Genomic DNA, 20,893 nt, shown 5'->3' on the forward strand with positions numbered 1-20,893 from the left:
TGTTGGGGCAGAGCGACAAGGTACACTTGTCCCAGATGCTATGTTTTTAGCAACCAGCTTCTGATCACCGTTGCTCTAGACTAAGGTGGGCTGACAGGTAGCAGGAGCTGCTCCCCAGCCCCTGAGCTCATGTACACCCCCCGCCTCAGGAGAGGGTCCCTCAGGCCTGGGGAGAGGGAGCTCCCTGGAAACCATGACACACACCAGCCACTGTTGGTGACTCTCAAGTCCCAGGTCCAAGGATGGACCCAGCTTTCCCTGCAGCCTGGACACAGCTCCACCACAACACAGAGCTGAAGTAAGAGGCCTGTGGAAAAACCAGTTCACTGTTTCTCTGGAGTCCTAATCCGTGGCCACGTACACAGGGCCTCTGTGTGCCCAGCTCTGGGAAAGGCACAGAGGGGGATGGGCGGGCACCTGTTGGCACTGGGGACTCTTCCTACTGGGGACCCCAGAGATGATCCTGTGCTCAAACCACAAGCCGACATATATGAGGCTCTCCTAATGCCCTCTTACCCTGCCGCCTGCCCCCAACACACAGCAACACGTGCGTACTAGCAGATTAAAGGCTCTGACAAGCCCTGCGGGAATGAAACCCTTCTGACTTTGTCTAACGAAAGTTTGTTTGCAAAAGGTATTTGACCTCGGAAGGTTTTAGGTTATTTTTTTTTTTCTTCCCAAGTCTATTTAATATCCCACGGAGCTAGCTGGAGAGGAACCAGCTGTGTGGAACCAGGAATGTATTCCGCGCCTCTGGCCTGAGGACAAGATATTTTTAGATATCAGCTACATAAAAAAGAGATTGCCATCTCAACTTTGGGTGGTAACATTGACCTTGGATTGTTAAAAATGTGCAAAAGACCAGCTGAATCTGAGAAGCGCACTGTAATGACGATGGCAGGGAGTCTCAGGGTGTCAGAGCCGGACAGGCCACATGGCGCAGGTTGGGGGGAAGCCCGCCCAAGGTCATATGGTTGGTTACTCCTGGCCCAAACCCAGGTGTCCCTCCCTGATCCCAGCACGAACCATAAAACAGCTCAACGGTGACTGTGTATTTTTGAATACACGGTGTTTCTTTTAAGTGACAAATTCATTAAACCTGGGACATTGTTACCTAGGTGAGGCCAAAATTTAAAAGTATATTAATTTGGAGCTGCAAGTGGCTTCAGGGGTGGCTTTAAGAGTCAGCAACATGGCAGAAGACATCAAGACCAAAATCAAGAACTACAGGACTGCTCCCTGTGACGGCGCTTCCCCAGCCAGAGCCAGCCCAGGAGCTGCTGGCAGGACCACCTGGGCCTCCGCCCCGTGAGAGGGCAACGGCTGCTCCAGGGGGTGATGCCTCCGTGCGAATGGTCCCGGCGTGTGTGCAAGTCCCTCTGCCCACATCCTGGGTGTCGGCCTGGGGTGGCTGCCGGGCGCAGGCGCATTTCCTGGGGGGACCTGAGCTGGCTGCAGCCCCCCGCCCGCTGCCGTCCATCCTCCCAGGGAGGTGAGGGCCCGGGTACATCTCGCCCTAGGATCTTGAATCATGGCTCAACTAACAATAAATAGTTGTCGGAAAAGTGTAAAATAAATAAAGTATGTTAATTTAATTATTAAGTAAGTAAATAATATGAGAGAGCCTCGTACAAGCGAATGAAGTTAGAGCCCTGCCTCACAGCAGAAACAAAAATGAACTCAGAACAGAGCAAAGGCCTATCTGTAAGAGCTAAAAGGAGGAAACCCTGGAAAGGAAACGTAGGGGTGATCATGACCTTGGATTAAGCAGTGTCTCTTACACACGACGCCCAAAACACAAGCAACAGAGGAAAAAGATCAATTGAACTTCATCAAACTTAAGTACCTTTGTGTTTCAGAGGACACCATCAAGGGAGTAAAAAGACAGCCCACAGAATGGGAAGGAGTTTTGCAAACTGTGCCTCTGAAAAGAGATTTCTATCATATGAAGATACGATGAACTCTTACAACTCAGTAATAAAAAGACAACTCAATTTTTAAATAGGGAAAGAAGCTGAATAGACATTTCTCCAAAGAAGGAACACGAACAGCCAACAAGCACATGGAAAGATGCTCCTCACCCTCGGCCATCCGGGAATGGAAATCAAAACCACCGAGTTCCCACCTCCCGCCCGTAGGGCGGCTGTTGCCAAGAACGCAGGTGGTAACCAGTGTGGGGAGCGTGCGGAGAAAGAGCAGATAAAATAGTGCAGACGCTGTGCGAAGCAATCTGACGGTTCCTCAGAGGGTGAAACCAAACTTTCATGGACCCAGCAATTCCGCTCCTAGGTATGTACGCAAGAGAAATGAAAACATATTTCCACACGAAAACTTGTATGTGGGTATTTATAGCCGAGTTATGCGTAATAGCCAAAAGGTAGAAGCAACCTGTCCATCAACAGGAAAACAAAATGTGGTACATTAGTGCAATGGAATATTACCCAGCCATGAAAAGAAATGAGAACTGACACGAGCTACACATGGATCAACCTTGACAACACCACGCTGAGTGACAGGAGCCAGATGCGAAAGCCCACATTATGTGTGATTCCATTTGTGTAAAATGTCCAGAAGAGGCGAATCCACAGGAGCTGGGGGAGGGGATGAGGGTGACGGCCCAGGGGAGCGAGTTTCTTTTTCGGGTGATGGAAACGTTCTATGTTGACTGTGGGGGGTACACTGAAAGCACAGCGAATCATGCACTTAAAGTATGTGAATTCCGTGGTGTGTGAATGATATCTCAGGGAAGTTGTTGAATAAACAAACACACACAAATAGAGGTGGCGGAAACAGTGACCTCATGGCCACTCTTCTACCCCTAGCGCTCGCCTTAGGTGGATTCCACGCAGGCGACCAAGACTAGGGGGGCGGGCACTGCTTACCAGCCCTGAGGCCCGGCCTCGGCCAAGGAACTGCAGCCACAAAGGAAGGAGGCCCCCTTCCCACCTCCCTCCCAGCACCAGCTTCCCCCCTGCCCAGACCTGGGGGAGGGTCCAGACTCCCGGCTGCACCTCCAGCCCAGACTTTCCCCTGCATCCATAGGATCAATTTTCCCAAGGAATTACTTTCTGAATTTGACCTTCGAGAGCCATCAATCTCACCAGAAAGCCATCACCTGAGCCGCCTGACCCTGCGACACAGCACTTTCTGGCTCATCCATCAGGAAGCATTATCTAGTAAAGAGCAGAGGGACAGTGCAAGGCAGCCAGCCCACGAGCTGCCACTGGCCAGCAGCCCACCAGGGCCTTACTGTCCCCTCCCCAACCCCCCCCATCTCAGAATCCCATGCCTTTAACTCTTTAATGGCAGCAGTCTCTCCATGGGGGGGGAGGTGGATGCTGAGTCAGTGGTCAGACGCTTGCCAGGCCCTGCGACAGATTTGCTGGGTGACCTTGAGCGAGTCATTTCTCTGGGCTTCGGCCTTTCGTTTGCAACTGGAAGGGTTGAATCGTATCTTAGATCTCGTTCCTAAGTGCCCACCACGCTGTCTGGCACACAGTGGGCTCTCGGTGTCCACGACCATGAGACACAGAGCTTTCTGCCAGCATCTGGCACAGAGCAGCGGCTCAGTTAAAGGCGGGGCAGTGTCAGGGCTGGGCTGGAGCAGCATGTGGTGGCTGGTGGCCAGGCTCTGGGGCTTTGTCTTCTGGTCTGTAAAATGGGAATGGGCTGTTCCCGAGGGACAGGGCTGTCGGGAGGACCAGCTGAGCCGTTCCGTGCTTGCCACAGCGTCTGGCACGTAATAACGCCAGCTGTTATTATTGTTAACAGCCAGCGAGTGACACAGGTGGGAGTGTGGGGGTTCCTAAGAAGAAGGCTGGCCTTACCTGCAGCCCCCAGGCGCTCAGACCCAAGGACATGTGCCCTCATCCCCAGACCTCTCAGCAGCCAGCAGCACCCAAAGCAGACACAATCGACATGTTCTCCAGGCCGCTGGGGACCCCACAAGGGGGACACACTCACATCCCCATCTTAGGGTCACTCCTCCTGTCACTACGGCTGCCAGATTTAGCAAATAAAATATAGGGCCCTGGCCGGGTAGCTCAGTTGGTTAGAACATTGTCCTGATTGACCAAGGTTGCAGGTTTGAGCCCGTCAGGGCACAAACAAGAATCAACCGATGATGCGTGAATATGTGGGACAGCAAATCAGCGTGTCTCTCTCTCTCTCTCTAAAATCAATCAATAAAAAATAAACAGGTAGGATGCCGGCTGAATTTGAATTTCAGGTAAACAAGCAGTAAGTTTTTTGTGTAAGTACATCCCATAAGACATACTTATATTTTACAAAATTATTTGTTCTTTAGTTAAAATACAATATTAAATGCATCCTGCATTTTATCTGGCAGCCCCACCTGCCACCCCTGCTCACCCACATGGTGAATGATGGTTCTCTGACCTGACCCCTGACCTCTCTCGAGGCCTGGCATGGGGGGCACCTACTCCCCACAGGACACAGTTGGGAGGCAGCGCCAGGACTCACCCCCAGACACCCCAAGTTCACGGGAAACTCGCTCTGTCTCTGCCGGGGGGCAACCAGCATGCTGACTCCACCCCATCCTGTCCATCCGCAGGGCCCTGGGGAGCCCGACAGACACACGAAGTGGTCGTCAGGACGGCAGGGGCACCGGCAGGTGCCAGGCGGGACTGTGCCAGGCCCTGCGGGGAGGGGCAGGCGGTGCCCGGGAGCTGCCGGCAGGAGCGCCATCTGGACACGGGCCTGGCACCATCGCTCCGTGAAAATCGTGAGCCGGGCCCTTCCCTCCTCGTGGGGAGAGGAGCGGGTGCTTGGAGAGCCTCCCAGACCTGAGGGTGAGCGGAATGTAGGTCAGCTCGGGCTGCTGGAGGGAGTGATGTCATCCGCTCCTCTCCTGGGGGGAAACCAAGGAAGCGGGCAGTTTGGGTGTGCGGGAGATGGGGCCAGGGCTGGCTCCCCTCAAAGGTCCAACCCCGCCAAGATTTCAGGGCACTGACAGTGAGCCCCCAGACATGGGGTGCACAGGTGGGCACAGGGAGAGCCTAGGACCTGGGGGTTCTGGTGATGCATCAGCTCTGCCCGGTGTCTTCCAGAACCTCCGTGAAGAGGTGGGGCTGGGGTGTTAGAGGAAAGAGGGCGTAGGGGTGATGGGGAACTTGAACCCTCAAGGCCTGGGACGCCCAGGCCCGGGGATGAGAGCAGGGCGCGGGGCGTGGGTCGGGGCCTCGGCACCTGGCGCGCCCTGGCGCTCCGGGTAATGTGGATAAATGCCGGCTGCCGCTCCTCCTGGAATGTAATTAGGCCGGCAATTGAGTTCATTGGCCAAATCAAATTTCGGCGGCTGTGCGAAGTCCTTTTATATTAAGTGCTTTAACATACATCACCTCCTCCAGTCTATCGCTAAATCCGATTACCCATTACAGAGCCAGAGGCAGCTTCCAGCCAACGGGAGACAGGCCGAAGGAGGGGGACTGGTGGCTTCCGGCGAGCGGCTTGGGGGTGACATGGTGGGTGTGACCAGGTTGGCTGACTGAAGCAAAATCACTTCTTCCCCTGTGGGAGGTCCCACCCCCTGGAGGGAAGGGCTGGGCCCAGGTGATGGGCGCAGGTGCGGGGCCGGGAAAACGCGAGCAGCTTGGCGTGGGCGTTACGAGCCCAGCTGGCCTCTCCCTGCCTCCCGCTCCCGTCTTCCAGTCCCCTTCTCCTCGGGAGCCACCGCCAGGGAGGCTCATTTGTTCACGTAAGTAAGTTCATTTGTTCACGAGTGAATGAGAGAAGGGGTCCAACAAGTATACACCTGCCACCTGGCTGTCGTGGTGAAAGGGCCAGACCTGATCCCGTTCGCTCAGAGCCTGGGGCAGGGGACTGGGTGGCCGCGCGTGTGCGTGTGTGTGTGTGTGTGTGTGTGGTCTGCCGTGGCCAGGACAGTGCAGCTGGAGGGCTGCTCTCCTTGAAGGCCAGAGAAGGGGGACAGGGGGTGGTGCCCAGGTCTGCGGCCTTCGGGAGCCCAGAGAGCTGCTGTCTCAGCCGAGCCCTGGGGAACAAGGAGTTTGCCAGGCAGGAGGGCTGGGGAGGGCTGGGCTGCGTTCCAGGCAGAAGGAACAGCCCAGAGGCAAGTCAGAGGGCCCAACACCGGGTGGCTGGTCTGCGAGGACACAGCCCAGGCAGCCGAGGGAGGTGGAGGGGAGCCTGTGGTCCACAGGAGCCGAGTTACAGGGTGTAGACTTGATTCTGAGATCAGTGCAAAGCCACGGAAGGTCGTTGGTGGCAAAGTGACACGACTGGCATTGTGTTTGGGAGAAAAATCTGCTTGGACGGGGCCCAGCCGTCTCCCCCAGCAAACTCCTGATGCCTGTGGGCCTCTCCCCGAGGGTAGTGTGGTGATGGGGGTCCAGCTTAGAAACCCACTCAGGCCGAGAGATGGGGTGGGAGGGATGGGAAGGAACCAGAGGTGGGGCATTTCCCCACAGGTGGAACCAGGCCTCCGGGGTCCCAGGCACTGAATGGGCAACTCCAATGGCAGAGAAACAGCGAGATTCCCCAAGGTCAAGGCCCTGGCTGACCCGGGCTCCTGTGGAGGCCTCTGCATCCTGTGGGCTGGATCTGGGGGCAGGGTGCACAGTGGCACAGTGTGTGACCTGTCCATGACTGATGCTCGTGGAAGTGGAGTCGTGCACGTGGGTAGGGCAGGTACATGTGTGTGGCCTGAAGGGGGCACATATAAGGGAGCATCTGTGAATCTAAAACAGGTCAGAGCAAGGCCTGCAAAGTTGTCTGGGATTGATTTGCCTCTGCCCCTCTCTGCTGGCCCCTCTCCAGCCCTGACTGTCCTGCCTCCGTCTCATTAGCCCCAATTAGAGTTAATGAAGTCCTGCAAGTCTCAGAGCTGGGAGGTGGGTCCCAGACCCAGGAGGTGGGTCCCGGAGCCTGTTCCAGGCCCAGCAGCCAGAGGCCCAGTGCCGGATCCTCCCGGCTCACCCTCACGGCGCAGGGCTGTGGAGTCTCTGCCCCGATATGCGTGGGCAGTAACCCTCTTCCGAAGTCACTCTGGCTACATCTAACACTAAAACGAGCTTCTCTTTCCTGCACACCCGCCGACTGATGAAGGGGGCAGAGGGGCTGCAAGCCAGTCAGGAGATGAGATGTAGAGACTTGACTGGGCCGGAGAGGGCCCTCCGAGGGGGTGATGCACCCTGGAAATGAGGTTGTGTTCGGGTGACTCGGTATTGATTCTCCACAAATAATGGGAGCTCCCAAGCCCTGAGCGCCAGCCTCGCATCGGGCCTTGAGCTAACCTGCAAGTTCTCAGACAGTCCTCACAGAGGTAGGGTGCCATTCACAGGTGGGGAAGCTGAGGCTGGGAACGTGAAGGGACTTGCCCTGGGCCATCAACTGGCCAATGAAAGAACCTGAATTCAGACGCAGCTTCCCTCGGACACGGACACCTGGGGCTGCCGGCTCATTAGAGAGACCCTGGAGCCAGGACTGGCATGGGGCCCTCAGAAGTGTGAGAAGCCCAGTTTCTGCCCTAAATGTCGAGTCTTAGCCTGTGTACACCCTGCGCTTGGCATGGCGAGGGTGCCCCGTCCCCTCGGCTAGCTCCAGCGCCGCCCTGCTGCTCCTCTCTGCTCTCTCCGCCCCATCAGCTCCGGGTTATTCCGTCACAACCCAGCGTGCTGAGGTGTCCCCCGCTTTCCAGCAGGAGCCCTCTCCTCCCCACACTCCCCACCAGCTCCGCCCCATTTCCCTGCTCCCTTTTAGGTAACGTCTCCAGTCACCCCATCGGCTCCTGTCCACCACCAGAACCCAGTGCAGGCTTAGGTCTTGGAAGAACCTGCCGGGTCACCCTGCTGCCCTCTGGGTCCCCTCCCAACTCACACTTCCAAGCATCAGAAATCAGATCATGCTGCTTCCCTGCCTAAAACCCCACCACGCTGTCCCTGGACTTAGGACGAGAGCGGCACCCTCCCCGGCCAGCAGTCCTTAGAAAGCACGTCCGCGCTGAAGGCTGAACCCGGAGCCTTCCCGCCTGCTGCCCCCAGCTGCTCTCTCGCCCCTCAGGGCTCACCTTCACCCTGCGTCCTCCCAGGGCCTTCCCGGACCACCGGGGTCCTGGTGGCAGGTTGGTTCCCCTAGCCCCCCACAAACCCCTTCGGGGGCTGCCTTCCCAGCACCCTCACTCATCTGTTTACTCCTACCGGCGTGTTCATTCCCATTTCCCTACTGGACGGTAACCAGGTGGCTTTTGGATCTGCAGCACCTGGCTGCACTGGGCACGTAGTAGGTGCCTGTTAGAGGTTGAACTGTGTCCCCCCAAAAGATATACTGAAGTTCTAACTCCTGGTGCCTGTGATCATGACCTTACATGGAAGTAGGGTCTTAGCAGATGTGATTAAGATATAAATTAAGGTGAGGTGATACTGCGGTAGGAGGGCCCTGATCCAACATGACTGACTGCTGTGCTTCTGAGAAGGGCCCAGGGCGAGCCCCACACAGAGGCGGAGCGTGAGAGAGGCAGCCGGGAAGGCAAGCAGGGCTGGCTGGCCCGGCATCTGCCCTGCTTCTGTGAGTGTAATTACTCCTAGGGACCATTCATACAGCGGAAACGTGCGGCATGTCCTTCTGTGACTGGCTGATTTTACTGAGCGTCCTGTCCTCGGGGTTCACTGTGCTGTAGTAGCAGGTGTCAGAATGTCCTTCCTCTTCAAGGCTGAGTAATATTCCACCAGGTGGGTGGACCACGTGTTGTTTACCTGCCATGTGTCGGCGGACACACGGGCTGTTTCCACCTTTGGTTGTCGTGAATGATGCTGCTATGAACATGCCTGTACACATACCTGTTCGTATCCCTGCTTTCAATTCTTCTGCAACTGCTGGATCCTAAAAACTAAAAGCCATTTAGTTTTTTAGGAACCACCAACTTTCTCCCACAGCGCTGCACCACGGTGCATTCCCACCACAGTACACAGGCTTCCCATTGCCCCACGCCCTCCCCGTCCTAATGGGCACATTCACCTATTTCTCAACCTCCAAGCCTCAGTTTCCTCACCTGTGTACTGGGGACAGTGTCACAGGGAGGACCCTAAGAATTGCTCAGCAGATGACAGTTAATATCACTGAAGGAGGAAGCCCTGCCCTCCCCAGCTCAACAGGGGTCACAGCTGAATCGGTGCAGGGGAACAGCACCCACACTTCCCTTCCTGCGCCCACTTCCCCCCCTCCCGTGCGCGCAACGAGGCCAGGTCCTCCCTCTGCGGTTTCTGTTCTGGTCCTAAGTTCCGTCCATCTCCAGCTACCGGTGATCAATAGGAACAGGGTGTTTAGGAAGAAGTTAAGGAGGCAAGAAAGTGGGGTGTCGAGGGAGAAGCAAGCCAGGCTGTGTCAGCGGCGCAGGGACTCGGACGAGCGCCCGGCCCAGCAGATTCTGGGGAAGCCGCGGGGCTCCGCCAGCCCGGGCCGGATGCGTGAGGAGTGCCTGGCCATCTGGGGTCCAGCAGGTCCCGTCTCTCTCCGAGGACCTCAGCCTCCTCCTGAGTAAAGGGGGCTGGGGCTGCAATGCCTGGCACCCGACGCCCACCACATTTTAAACAGGTATCTATACTTTCTGTTTACTTAAGCAATGTTTGTTATTGTTGCACAGAATAGGGGCACAGGACCTCTCCCCATTGTCCCCACAAACACCACCCTGCTCAGCTTGTATACCTCCAGGAATGGGGAACTCACTCTTTCTTTCCTTTCCCTGGCTGGCCAAGGCCCAGCTGGACTGGTTCCCTGGAACCTCCAAGAATATTCTGGGCAAAAGAATTTGCCCCTGGGCGGGGCCTGGGGGTAAGGACAGGATGACCAATATCCCTACTCTCTGTCCCAGACCCGGAGTTGACGAACTCGCCGAGGCTGTTTTGCGCATGCCCCAGATCCCAGGGTGCCTGCCCCGCTGGTGCCTGCTGAATATTATCAGTCTAGTGGCTGTAATCACAGCTGCTTGTGAACTACAGGCAGCTTGTGAACTACAGGTGTGTTTTGTTTGACCTGCACAAGGTTTTCCAAGAATTTTGAAGTACGTTTCATGTATGTATCTGCTATGTGCCTTCTCTTACAACATCAAAAGATCTGGCAATATTTGGTTGTTGTCCTGTGAGGGGCCTGCTCTCTCCACTTCTCCACAGACCACACCCTTCCCTATTGCCGCTATGGGTCCATGTTACCCACATATGTTGTCTTCCAGGCCCCTTTGGGTGTTTGGGTGTATAATCCCCACTAATCAAAAAAAATCATGCTCCCCTACTCCTTTCCAGCTGCGGTTTCTGGGGGTCAGTGTGGTCATGCCCTCCTTCCCACGCCGCTCTCCCTCACCTCTCCTGACACATCACCACAGGAATGGGACACTGAGACACACTCTTCTAAGGCCTTTCACCACAAGCTGGCGAGGTCATTACTGTATCTCCACTTTGCCGATGAGGCTCAGTCAGGTTAAGGCCATGGGGGCAGTGAGCTCTAGTGGCTGGAGATTGTTCGCGCCCCCGCCTTATGGGGCTGCAACTCGTCGGCTCCTCTTCTCACCCGCGATTGTACTAGTTCCTCATTCCCTAGGTCCCGGGCTTTTCCCCCTCGTCCGCCCCCCACCCCCTGGAACCAGGTGCCTCTGCCCTCTGTCTCTGGCCCCCTCCTCACAGCTGGGACCCCCTTGAAGTTGGAAATAGATGACATTAGTGACAGGGCAGGGGATAACCACAGTATCAGAGATCTTTGGACTTGGGAACGAGGCCGGTGACATGGTCCCACATAGAGATGGACTTGAGCTTCGACATGTTTGAGCTGGATCTTGGCTTTCTGGTGTCTAGCTTAGCTGTGTAATCTCCTCACACTCCCTGACCTCAGTCTCATTTGCGGGGAAAGCTGCATGGAGTGGGAATCAGGTTCGGCCTGCTCAATGCCATACCCTCAGCTTGTGGGCTTGGGGATGCGATAACCATGGGGGAGGCTAATGGCTCTGGATTAAATGAGAAAATGCATGTGAAGGCCTTAGCTCTGCTCAGCAGAAAATGATGCAGTAGCCAGTGCTCAGTAGATTCCAGCTGCTGTTGTTGGCAGGCCACAGAGGACAGAGGACGCGCCTGTCTCTCTGGCTCGTGAAATTCTCAAGGAGCCAGAACAGGCTCAGTCTGGGATCCCAGAACCTGAAAGCCCCTGGGGGTCATCAGGTGCCCACTCAGGACAGGCCCCACGCCCACCTTTGCCACCCCATCCTGTCTCTCTGGCCCAGCTGGGCTCTCCCACCAGGAATTTGAAAAGGAAAAGCAGAGGCAGTCACAGCCCTGTGCCGAACCGTCTAACCAGACCCATTAATCGACAAGCCGAGCTGCTGCTTTCCTGCCAACCAGCCGCCTGAAGAGTACTTACTCTACCTGTGAATTGATGGCCCTACTTTCAGCACCACTAGGGCTGATGCTTGCCACCCACAGAGGCTGGGTGCCAAGGGGATCCGGGAGCACTGGGCAGGGACCGCCCTGCCACCTTGCAGGCTCCAGGTGGCCCTGGTTCTCATGTTACAGACAGGAAACTGAGGCACACAAAGGGGCGCAGTGGGCAGGGCTGGCACCCAGCTCACAGCCCCCGGGTCCCCGGGCACCAGTAGGTACTCTTAATTTGAACAGGGCTGAATTACCTGAGGCTCTTTCTTGCCCCTCCAGCCTCTGGCCCTTCCCGGGTATGCTCTGTCCCACGTCAGCATCTCAGAGTCCCTCCTAGGAGTTTAGGGGCACTACAGGCCCTGACTGTCACCAACCAGCCTGGGCCCCACAGCCTGCACAGACCTCAGGACCCCGCCTGAGCCACCTAATGAAGTGGCAGGCGCCCCTTGATCAGACTCCTGAAGATGAGGGTCCCCCTGTAGCAGCCCAAAGCAAGTAAAAAAGGGGCCGAAGCCCCGAGAAGGCGTGAGGATCTGGCTCCCACCTCCGAGCTGCTAAGCCTAGTGGGGCGGAGAGAGGGCCTCAAGCCAGCAACACCACTGCATCCAGGGGCAGGCAGAGGTCACCGAGATGACCAGACCCAGACCCTGGACATACACTTGAGAAACGGGCGCAGGAGCTTAATCCTTGACCCCGGGCGTCCACAGCAGTGGCCATGTATCCAGTTTCCAGAAACTTCCTGACTTAAACTCTCCTGCCTGAGGTTGGGGGGGGTTAGAAGTCAAGGTGTCAGAACTGCAGGCCCTACACATGCACCTGCCTCGTGCTCACCCGCTGGCCTTGAACCTGGCCCCGCCTCGTGGGCTGCTTGCCTTTGCCTGGCCCACCTGGACTCCACACGCAGAGTCCAAGTGAAATGAAATGCAAACACAGCTGAAAACGGAAGCCCCACGCAGCCTCCGCCCGCCCCACTCGGCAGCAGCCACAGCAATCGACTGCTTAGCGCACAAGCTTCTAGCCCTTCCCGTCTCCGAGGCCTCCCTGTGCCAGAGCAGACGGCGCTCCAGTGTCTGCTCAAGTCATACAAGGGATGCGCAAAGGCACGCTATGCATTTCACAAAAACAGGCTTTACTATGCCCACCATGTGGCAAACTGCCCGTCCCACTCGTCGGAAGTTACCCACAGGCAGTGTTTAGAGCCTGCTGTGACCGATGCCCAGGCGTGCTGTCCCCGCTGGGCTCTGGGGCAGCCCTGCCCGGCCTAAGTCACACTCCTGCCCTGATTGCCCCAACACCCCTGGGTGTCAACTCGGGCCTTCCTCTGCCTGCCCCAGCTCTCTGACGCTATTACTCTGACCTCTATTATTTTATCCAACAACTAAAATTTTCAAAATTTGAGACCGTGCTATGTGCCAGGCACATAACTGTTCAGAATGTTCCACCAACTTTAACTTGTTTAACTCTCACCACGATCCAGTAAGAAAAGCAGGATTGTTATCTCCATTCTATGGGTGGGGAAACTGAGGCACAGAGCGGGCCTGTCCTCACAGTCAGCGGATAGGAGAGCTGGGGATCCAACCCAGGCTGTCTGGCTCCAGGGTCCATACTCCCAACCGTCACAGCAGGGTTTCCCAGCCTTGAATGTGCAGCATGGACTGCCAGGCCCACCCGAGTTCAGATGCAGCCAGGTGTGGCGTGGGCCCGGGAATGTGCATTTCTAGCAAGTTTCCCAGTGATGCTGCCGGTCCAGGAACTACACTTAGAGAAGCATGGCATTGCATGCGCTGCCCCGGGCATTACACCTGCTGCCCCTGGGCTCCCAGCGGGGTGGCCTCCAAGCCTCTCGCCCGAGTGCAGGGCAGGGCAGCTCGGGGTGAAGTCCTGGCCCCTACAGACCAGCGCGTTATCTGGAACCACTGACTCGTCCACAGTCTAAACAGTTCCCGGGAATGAAAGACTGCTCTTACCTCCCACAAAGCTCTGTCACCTCCCCACAAAGTGTCCTCAAAACATACCCTTCTCCAAAGCTGTGAGTTAGGATTAACTCGGCGAGTCTGGGTTGTCCACACCCTATAGTTTTTAAAGGAAAGTTTGGCCCTGGACTGGCTCCTGTGAGGGAACCCTGAGCCCTTGGAACTGAGGAGTGTGTTTGTTTACCTGGGGCCTGTGGCCAGGCCAGACAGTTTATGCTAATAATGTGATTTATGGTGGGGGCCTCGGGCCACCAGTATCAGCTTGACCTCGCGCTCAGGGGACTGGTGACCACGGTCGGGGGGGGGGGGGGGGCCAGGCAGCCATGCCTACGTGATCGAGTCCCAGTGAAAACCCTGGATGTCAGGCTGGGGCGGGCTCCCCTGGTGGGCACCGGTCCGCGTGTGTTCTCACGCATCACTGCTGGGGAACCAAGCGCCATCTGCACTGGGAGGAGACAACGGGGGACCCCCCGCGGGTGTCCCCTGGACCTGCCCTATGGACCTGTTCTGTTGCCGGTTTTCATCTGTATCTCGTCCTTGTTGTAAACTAACTGTGACTGTCACAGTGGGCCCTTCGAGCAAATCATGGAGCCTGAGGGTGGTCTCGGGGACGCACAACACAAGCGCCCGGCCAGTGCCTTGGTGGACGGTCCCGGAGCACCCCGAGCACCGGCTTCAGCCCGAGCCCTGCCCACAGTGCCCAGCTCACTCATCCTCTCCAGGCCTCCAGGCCCGTGGCTCACAGCAGCCTGGGCCCTACAGAGGGAGGACGTTTATCATCCACCAGCCACCCCCTCCATGGAGAAACCCAGGCAACGTCAGGACACATCCCAGGTACCAGATACTATCCCAGGAACCAGGTAACATCCTGGCCCCCGGCGCGTCTTACCTGCCAGTGACCTCGATGTTGGAGATGGCATAGAAGTACTTGTAGAGGTTCTCCCGCTGCACGTAGGTGCCGCCCAGCGCGGGGCGCAGCAGCCGCACGCGCAGGTCGGTGAGCGTGAAGAAGTCCTTGAGGCCCTTGGCGCTCTCCAGGCGCGTGTAGAGGTTGTCCATGTTGCGCAGGTCAGGGCCAGCGAAGATGGCGAAGCGGTCCCGCACCTCGAAGCGCACGTGCTTCTCCTTCTTGGAGCCCGCCCAGCGCGAGTACTCCTCGGTGCAGAGCACGCGGTGCGCGCCCGACGCGGGCAGGTCGCGGGCGCGGCGCGCGGGCATCCCGAAGGCCTCGGCGCAGTCCTCGGCGTAGAACTGGTAGGGCTGCCACGTGCGCCCGTTGTCCAGCGACTTCTCGAGGACCATGACGGTGGGCCGGCCGTACTCGAAGGTCATCACCACGTCGTCCGTCAGCTCCACGCTCTTGTTCCACGAAAGGGTGATGTTGGCCTCCAGCGGGCTGGGGTAGCGGCTCCACGTGACGCTCTGCCAGTACGTGGCCAGCCCCTCGTCTTCCTCGTCGAACATGAGCTGGGGCGGGTGGGCCAGGTCCGGGTTGGAGGCATCACACTCGTTGCTGCACAGGTAGGGGTTCTCCTGCAGGGGGAGAGGGGGAGGCCGGGGTGGGCGCTGCCGCTCGCAGGGCCTGGGGAGCGTCGGCCCGAGGTTGCAGAGCCTGTGTTCTGTGCCATGTCTGGGCACCAAGAAGCACCTCCTGGGTAGGTCGCTTGTACCCCTTTCCCCAAAGCCTGTAAAGGCATGTGACATTATGGCTGCCCAGGAAAACACACACTGGTTCCTACTCTAAATACAGACCATCAAGAGAGGCGGGTGTGAGCCCCCTGCTCCAGTGTCCCCCATGGCTCCCCATTGCCTGGGGGGTAAAGTTCCAACTCTAATACCTTGAGGCTGACAGCTGGAGCCACTGTTCCTAACCTCCCGGGGCTCAGCCCACCTGAGCATGCCTGTCCTCCGAACCCCACCTGTCTGGGCCTCTGAGCCTTTGCGGATGGCATTCCCTCTCCTTGACATGCCCTTCTACTGTCAAGTCTCGAAAATTCCTACCCACATCCTCAACTCTGTAAACATTTCCTGCACTAAGATGTCTTCCTGACCCTCTAAACTACATCATCAGTAGTTGCGACAGGTGCAGCTGTGAGAAAAGTCACACGCGTTTGTTTGCAGGTGTTTGTTGAACTGCCCCTCGGCGCCAGGCGCACGATCTCATGTACAGGCTCATTTCTCTCCGATCCACTATCCCACCTCCACACTCAGGATGTTACCTCTGTGCTCTGGATGAAGGAGCCTGGCCTCAGGAAGGCGGTGGCCCTTGCCCAAGGCCCCCACTCTGGAAAGAGCTGGGAGCCACGCCCGGGCCTGTCCCTGCAGAGCGTGACAGTCACGCCTGTCCCTGGCACAGCACATGTGCCTGCCTCGTGCAGAACCTAGGCACACTGGCGGGTGCTGAGTGTCCACGGTTCCTCTCAAGGGGGTGCATCTTTGTGGTGAGTCATTTCTAGGTCCTTGGCATGTGCCGGGCAGGCCCCGGGGGGGGGGCTGGTGAGCAATGCAGGGCATGGCCCCCACTCGCTTACTGTCCTCCCTCCCACCTCTGGGAGGCGGGGAGCAGCGGGGGCTCCCTTCCATGGCAGTTCAAATCCATCCCTGTGTCTGTCCACGGTGTGAACTCACCAGAGCCTGGAAATGCCACTAGCACAGCGGCTGCCCAAGGTCGGTGGGCTGAGCAGGTGGAGCACAGGGGAGTTTGAGGGCAGTGGGGCGATTCTGTGTGACCTGTCGTGGTGGATACACGACATCAGGCATTTGTCCAAACCCAAAGAGCTGCGACGCCAAGAGTGAAGCCTGCTGCGCACGGCGGACTTCAGTTCATAATAACGTATCAGTGTAGGTTCATCAACTGTAACAAACATACCAGCTAACGCCAGATGCTAATGAGAGGGGAGGCCTGTGGGGGCCACAGCACATGAGGAGCTCTCTACACTGTCTGCTCAATTTTGTGCACCGAAAACTGCTCTAAAAGTTAAAGTCTAGTAATTAAAAAATAAACCCTGTCACTAAGGCCCTCGCAGCGCCCAGACCACTTGCGGCTTTTTTGATGAATATTTCAGGTCTCCTGTTTGCTCGGTGACAAACGGCTTGGATCTGAGTTAAAGCTGCTCACTCTAAAATGAGCCGTTCAGCTCTGGGGGGGCCGTGGGGGGCACATCGCCTCCAGAGGGGCTGAGCCGCTGCAGCTGCCTCGGGACATCACCTTTGATCCTTCTAAAGGCAGGCAGGTTCCCAGGCCACCCAGGGCTCCTCGGTGGGCAGGCTGGCCCTGTGCTTACTGAGGCAGGTTCCACAGAGCCATCCTTGATCAAAATAGCTCTGTCCTTGGCCCCGGTGTCGCCACTGTCTACCCCACCTCGCCAGCCCCGTGACTCACGGGACCCACAGATCTCGGGGTTCACTACTGAGTCCACCCCCTCATTGAGCACATGGGGAAACTGAGGCCCAGGGCAGGGTGGGGCTGGCCCAGGCCTCCTTGCGAGTGGGCTGTTTTCTAAGGATGCACCTGCTCCTGTCCTGGACCTCAGGGGTGTCCCGAAATGCTGGTGACCTCACATGCAATACGGCAAGAAGAGGGGCCCGCTTTAGCCCCTGGAGGTCTGAGCTTCCTCATGCTCCAGCCGGGGGACCCTGAATGGGGGGGATGGGGCTGAGAGGCCCCATAGGGATGGCTCCATGGCCTGCAGGGACAAGGCTTCCAGCTGGGGCTCGGGGAGGGGACAGGCCTGCCTGTGGAGTACAGTCCCCTCCCCAGCCACTTGGCCAGCTCACGGCGGACGGGCACTTTGAGCCCAGAGGCAGGGTGGGCTCTGCTGTGTCACTGAGGGCGGAGAGCGGTGAGCAGCTTCTAGAGTTCACGCTGGACACTGGGGGCAGGAGGACAGTTTGCAACCAAGTCAGTGTCCTCCCCTCCCCTCCCCTCCGCCAGCAACTGTCTTCTTTCCTCAGCCCCAAGTCACCGTCTTCTACTGCCCCTGGCACCTTGCTAGGGGCTAAACTGTGTCCCCTCCAAATCCACTTGTTGAAGCCCCAACCCCGGCACCTCGTGGTGTGGCTGTACTCGGAGATGGGGGCCTTTAAATCAGGGATTAAGCTAAAAGGAGGTCCTTAGGGTGGGCCCAGTCTGACTGGCGTCCTTGTAAGAAGGGGAGACTTGGACACCGAGACACCAGGCTGCGTATGCACAGAGGAAGGACCACACGGAAAGGCGAAAGAGGGGGCTCCCTCAGCGTCTGCAAGCCAAGAAGAGAGACCTCAGAGGAAACCAACCCTGTCTGGGTCTTCGAGAGTCAAACCAACCTTGACCTTGGACTTGAAGCCACCAGAACCAGAGAAAATAAATCTGTTGTTGAAGCCGCCCAGGCCCTAGCAAGCTAAAACACGCCTTATCCCAGGTTGGCAAAGGGGGTCAGAGTGGGAGGCATGGCTCGGGGGGCGCGACTGAATTGCGAGTTTGGTAATTTCCCAGGAGTTCTCTCCGGGGCCTCCTCCGCCGGCCCAGTGTCTCGGCACGCGGTCCCCAGGTGCCGCCGTTCCCTTGTCCACCCGGAAAGCTCTCGTCGACACAGCACTGAAGGCTGTGCCTTCTGCCTGGCGGCACTGTCCCCCCTCACCTCTGAGCTTGTGTTCCCACAGCGACTCTCCCTCCTCCCGGAGCTCAGAGTCCTCCTCCAGGAAGCCCTCCTTGCTTGACTCAATCTTTATAGCCAGTTCCCTCGTCACCTATCATGAGGTTGTTAGAGTGCGTATCTGGGGCAGCTTAGTGAGGGCTCCATATACAGCCTGGACCTCAGTAACTACTCGCTAAATTATAGTTATGATTGTCATATTAATTAATATAATAAGTAGATTGATATTACTATATCGCATATTGAGTGTTGATATCTTTCCTGTCAACCTCCAACTGCTGTGAGTCACCCCACCTCATCTTTTTCCCCTGGTCTTTCTTTGTCCCCCTGCCCTACCTTCCCTCACCCGGCTCAGCCTCCCGGTGGTCCCCACTGGGGGACATGGGATCCCTCGCAGACCCCCGCCTCACCAGCCTGTCTGTCACCAAGAAGACTGACACAGGCAGTTCTGCCAGGGCACAGGGGCTCCGACCCGGCTGCCCGCCTCGCTCCCTAACCTGCGGGCCGCTGGCCCCACCCCGCCCCCACCCGGGAAGCAGATGGTCAGAACTAATGAATCAGCCTGTGTGTTCGCAGCCCGCGCCGGCTGCGGGGCGGCCTCCCGACAGCGAGCACGATAAATAAACCCGAAGCCGAGCCGTGGCCAGCACAGCTCTCTCCTGTCTTCCCTCCGCCACCCTCCTGCCTGCTCAAGATCTCGGGAGTCACTTAACCGGTTAGGAGCCTGGGGCACGCGGCTCCTGCTGGGGGCGGTCAGGGCTGAGCCGGAGGACTCCAGGAGCCAGCCTGGCCTTTGAAGTGGGTTTCACCCCGACCCCACCGCATCTGACAGCTGATGGCAGCGCCTGTGAGGCCAGGCGGGAGGGCTGGCCTCTGCCATCCTCTTGGTCTGTGAGTTTCCACTTGCCTGTGAGATCAGACTTTACAGTGAAACGCACAGTCCAAAGAAGTGGCCTAATCCCAGGGAGGCTGTTCAGGATGTTCGAGCTCACCTCTAACCTGTTAGAATGAATGACACCAAAGACAACCTTTGATATTATCGAAAGCAGTGACTGTTTCTTTAGACATTTCATGAATATTATTTTAAAAAATATACCCCTGATGAAAAGCCTCAGGACTTTCTCCAAAAAAATGTAACAGCCCACATTTTGCATGCAAATTCAGGGGGTCTCATGGAGTCCCATCTCCCCAGTTGGGAACTCCTTTTCTGGAGTCTGGAGCAGTTAAGGAAACTAGATTTTGGATCAGAAAGCCCTGGGTTCGTTCTCAGCTCTGCCCCTTGAAGCTGTGTGACTGTGAGAAAGTGGCTTTACCTCTCTGAGCCTTTACTCTCTCATCCAATATCCTGCGAGATAATGTGTATGAAATGCCTAGAAAATGTCCCCAGTTGGTAGCAATGATTGTTTCACAGCAGCTTCACATACCAGAACTTCACACTTGGGACTGCTGGCTGGGAAGATGCAATGACCATGACATTCACTGAGTGGCAGCCATGTGCCGGGGCTGGCCTGGGCCCTTCACGCTCCCCATGCCCTCTCCCAGGAGCGCCCTACAGCCACCTCTATTTCAAGGACCAGAAGCCAAGCATTACTGGCCCCTCCTCCCTCCCTCTGCATGCTGGGGGACCCCGCCAAGGAAATCGGGGAAGCCAAGCCCATCGTATCTGCGGTCTCCTGTCTCTGCAGAGACGCAAAGGCAGGCCAGCCGGAAGGTCGGACAGCCTCGCTGGAGGGGTGAGGAACTGTGCCAGGCGGGGCAGCCAGCCGGGCCAGGGCACCAGGGAAGGGGCGGGAACCAATCTCCATGGACACGAAGCAGGAGACGCCTGACATGAGCAGCTCTACGGAGAAACCATTTCATACCAAACCTCGCAACGCTCTTTAAATGCTTTTGCTTTTCTGTTATTTTCTGTGCAAAGGGTGCCGTTGGAGTCGGAGGCCAGGTTGTAAACACGGCAGACAAGCTGCGGGCAAAAAATGTAATTGAGTGGGAAAGCCAGTGTTAGCGGGGACAGAGGTGACCGCTCCCCGGGGAGATCTGGCTATTTGGGCCTCCAGGCTCCTAACCAAGGAGCCCGTGGAGGGGGAGTCACCGGAACCGTGGCAAAGTCTCGGAAGAGGGATAAACGCCTTCACGCAGACCAGACGGGCCGGACCAGCCAAGCCCGTGCAGGGACCAAGTCTCACAGGTGCTGGCTGCGACAAGCAGGCTCTGGCAACTGGCGCAGCAGCCCGGGGAGGGCCTGCAAGCTGCAGCCCGGAGCAGGTGGAGCCCTCGCTCAGCCCAGCTGTCACCGGCCGCACAGTGCGGGCGCCACTCCCCTCCCTTCAGTCTCAGCTCTTCCCCTGGAGGGGAAGCACCATGAGGGCAGTGGCCTCATCGCCTCCCCGGCTGCCACCTGACCCCGGGACTCCCCGGACTCAGTCTGGAAACCTTGCCCATGGAATGGACGTCCGGGAAGCTGGGAACACTGACTTCATAGGGCTGTTGTGGGACTTACTCTAGATGCCATGTGCCCCCGCTCACATGTGACGGACGCAGGGAGAGAGCATCGTGGCCATCACCGGCCCCGGCCTGAGCAGACGCAGGGTCCACAGCCATGCTCAGCGCCGCACAGGATCATCCTGGATATTGGGGTCCTTCTATTTACAGCCTACAAGTGAGGAGAGGCTGAGAAGTGCTCAAGGCCACACAGCTCCTCCGTGGCAGAGGCGGGACAAGAAGCCAGGCAGCGGGCTCTGAGACAAGTCAGGAAACGGTGCCCTTCACCCTGAAGGGAGAGGACGCTGCGCCCCCGCCCCTGTGCCCTGCCCCTGAGACTTGGTTTCCCCGAGGCAGACAGCCTGCTGTGCTGTCCCCAGACGTGTGGGCAGGCCCAGGGAACAGGTTAGCAGCTGAC

The 20,893-nt window shown here is 57.5% G+C and overlaps 1 protein-coding gene across 4 annotated transcripts in view; it reads right to left on the minus strand.

Annotated features, from left to right (window-relative positions):
* NTNG2 (netrin G2) overlaps nt 1-20,893 on the minus strand; it is a 53,629-nt gene that overhangs the window by 12,225 nt on the left and 20,511 nt on the right. For all 4 annotated transcript variants that reach the window (XM_087823006.1, XM_087823008.1, XM_087823007.1 and 1 more), the window contains one exon: nt 14,250-14,893. In XM_087823006.1, the coding sequence (XP_087679132.1) occupies nt 14,250-14,893 (644 nt within the window). The remainder of the gene's footprint in view (nt 1-14,249; nt 14,894-20,893) is intronic.

This window comes from Miniopterus natalensis, chromosome 12, assembly GCF_054644295.1.
Source record: "Miniopterus natalensis isolate mMinNat1 chromosome 12, mMinNat1.hap1, whole genome shotgun sequence".
NCBI lineage: Eukaryota > Metazoa > Chordata > Mammalia > Chiroptera > Miniopteridae > Miniopterus > Miniopterus natalensis.